This window comes from Mchenga conophoros, linkage group LG8 (assembly GCF_057382185.1).
Source record: "Mchenga conophoros isolate Kocher_MC1m ecotype Shallow Benthic linkage group LG8, M_conophoros_male_GT1.1, whole genome shotgun sequence".
In the NCBI taxonomy this organism is placed as follows: Eukaryota; Metazoa; Chordata; class Actinopteri; order Cichliformes; family Cichlidae; genus Mchenga; species Mchenga conophoros.
This window is the reverse complement of record NC_140533.1, coordinates 8,773,526-8,776,309: the sequence shown is the minus strand read 5'-3', so window position 1 is coordinate 8,776,309 and position 2,784 is coordinate 8,773,526. Positions and strand designations below refer to the sequence as shown.

Here is a 2,784-nt window from a genome sequence, read left to right as displayed (position 1 = left end):
TCTTTGACCCAAGAATTGATGTGTGAGAATCACAGGCTGGTACAAGGTTGAAATACCACAGAGATCACTCCCTCAGCTACATTAGTTTCTTAATCTTTTAGACGCCTGTTGAAGGCCAAATGGTTTGTTTCAGATTTCACTAATGTAAGAACTCTTCGTTTTGTGCCTTGAAAATATGTCGCTGAGATAATCACAATTGTAGCTGAACTAATAAACTACACAAAGGATGCTTCTTCACCCAAGGGCAGGAAGACACTGCCTTATCTTGGTCTGTACTGGTTTAAACTGATAAATCTGCTGTCTCATGAATTTTACCCTCTATATAAACTGTTGTACTTGTGAATAAAGTTGAGTCACTTTGGGAAGACAATCTAAAGCAGTCTCTGTTTTCTTGTTCTCCCAAGCTGCTCCCGAGCTGCTCGTACTAACACGCTGAATGGCATGCTTGAATATTACTTGAGAATATATTTGACTGTGTTACAGACTAAGGGACATTCTCTGCTGATAGGTGAAGGTACATTCTCTGCTGATAGACGTCCACGCCTCGGAGGAAGCCGATCCACGGAGTAGGCCCTGGAAACAGTTTCCTTCATGGACAGAATAAAATAACAAACAACATATGTGTGACCAAAGAACAGCCGCACTTTAAAATGACAGAAAACAAACTTTGGCTGCTTCCTGCTTTATGCGTAACGGAGACATCACCGCCTACCTGTCGCTGCTCCGGCTCCAGACGCTTTCACCTCACTTCAGTGACCCCATGACCAGCGTCTCGGAGTTGAACTCGAACTGATTGCTGGAGGACGCCGACTTGCCCCACGAGTAGAGGCTGGGCGGCCGCTTCTTAAACGACGACGTGTACTTGTAGAAGCTCCTGTGCCTGTTCTTCAGGTACTCCCTGTAGTTCTTGGTGAGCAGCGTATAGAGGAAAGGGTTGATGCAGCTGTTGCTGTATGTGAGGCTCGCGACAAGGTAGTTGATGCACGTGTGCGTCTGCGAGGCCAGGCTCAGCGGCTTGGTGTGGTACAGAGGCAGCAGCTGCCAGATCCAGAAAGGCAGGAAGCACGCCCAGAACACCAGCACGATGGTGAAAATCATGATCAGCACTTTCTGCTTCGGTGACCTTTTGCCGCCTTTGCTGATCACAGAGTTGCGCTGGGACTCTAAATAAGTGCGGGCTAACTTGACGTACAGGTACCCGATGATGAGCCCCGGGGCCATGATGCTGGTGCCAAACAGGACCGTTACGTAAACTTTATAAGCCAGTGGAGCCCATGTGGGCGCGCACATCCTCTTCACACCCCCGTCCGGCGTGCTTTTAGTTGTCTGAGCGACCATTACCATCATGGGCACGGTGAGCACCAGCGACAGCAGCCACACGCCCCACGCCAGAGCTTTGCGGTAACTCTTAGAGCGCCTGACCGTGTCCAGCGGCTTGGTGACGGCCAGATAGCGCTCCGTGCACATTACGGTCAGGGTGAAGATGCTGGCGTGCATGGTGAGAAGGTCCAAGCTGAGCAGGATGCGGCAGCCCACGTCTCCGAAGTACCAGTCCTTCAGGAAGTAGGTGGACACCACGAAAGGGATGGTGGAGAGGTAGAGCAGGTCCGCGAGAGCCAGGTTGATGATGGAGATGTACATGGAGGTGGCGAACCGGATCGAGTGGCACATCACCACCAGCGTGTACACGTTCCCCGAGACCCCGATGATGTAGACAACGGAGAGGAGCGTCCCGAAAGTGGAAGTGATGACGAGTTCGTGGTCCACGGTGCCGCCAGCCCGAGGCGGGCTGGTGTTCAGGTTTAAAGATTTGTTACTCATGGCGCGTTCGGATCCGTTCCCTGCTCTTTGACAGCTCCGGACAAGTTTTGGAAAAGATGCGCACTGGCACAGGTTGCGTCTCGCTCCCTCCCCCCTCCCTCCTCTCTCTCCGCTCTCCGCCTGCTGCTCTTTGCTCCTGACGTCACCAACGTTACTTCCATATACATCTGACAGTCAGCTGTCTTACCGGTAAACAATGCTCAAATGGACGAAGAGGAAAGCATCGGCTTCTTTTTTCTTTCTTGAAGAGCGGGTGGATTTCTCGGCGCAACGATGTGAGACTGGGATGTATTATTAAAAGTTTAGTCAGCACTGAGCGCGCACCTGATGCCAAAAGCAAGACCGAGTCTGCTAAAATGTCATGAAAAGCTAGGACACAGGTAATGTCACGCATAGATACTTGCTAGAGGAACCGGTAAAACAACCACCCACCCACCGCCACACACAAAAAAGAATAAATCCCCTGCAGTTAATTTCAGTGTGCCATTTTCTTGAGACTCACGAGAGCAGAAAGCGAACTTTCTCTTTCACTGACCGCAGCGCAGTCGGAGCCCCTCACGCGCTTGTTTTGTGCCAGCATTTCCTTTGTGCAGCTCGGTGTTTGTGTAACATTAGCAAACACTCAGGTCGGCATTGAGTTATGCAAATAGTTTATTATAGGTCACGGAAAAAATAAATACATCTCCAATTATTATAATAAATAAAACTTATTATCATCTCAAGATTAAATAAATAGGTTTTATTGCTCTTATCTACAATCACAGTCATCTGTCCTTCTCTCTTATGTTGGAAGTTATTTTTATTTTTCCCACAGGTTGTGAACAAAGATGGTGGGCCAGTATTGTGTGTGTGTGTGTGTGTGTGTGTGTGTGTGGGGGGGGTCTTTGTCTGCAAAAGATGAAATCCTGTTGTAAAGAAATGTGTGGAAAACCAGCTCTCTTGAACTCTGACCTCATTAAACAC

General features: G+C 49.0%; 1 protein-coding gene across 1 annotated transcript; it reads right to left on the bottom strand.

The window, feature by feature from the left end:
• Positions 1-719: 719 nt before the first annotated feature.
• On the bottom strand, positions 720-1,876 carry LOC146568059 (urotensin-2 receptor). Its single transcript, XM_085283347.1, has one exon. The coding sequence runs from the start codon at positions 1,819-1,821 to the stop codon at positions 745-747; it is 1,077 nt and encodes a 358-aa protein (XP_085139473.1). The 5' UTR covers positions 1,822-1,876; the 3' UTR covers positions 720-744.
• Positions 1,877-2,784: the final 908 nt, after the last annotated feature.

Coding starts and splice junctions, on each gene's coding strand:
- LOC146568059 (XM_085283347.1), bottom strand. CDS start 1,821: ATGAGTAACAAATCTTTAAACCTGAACACCAGCCCGCCTCGGGCTGGC.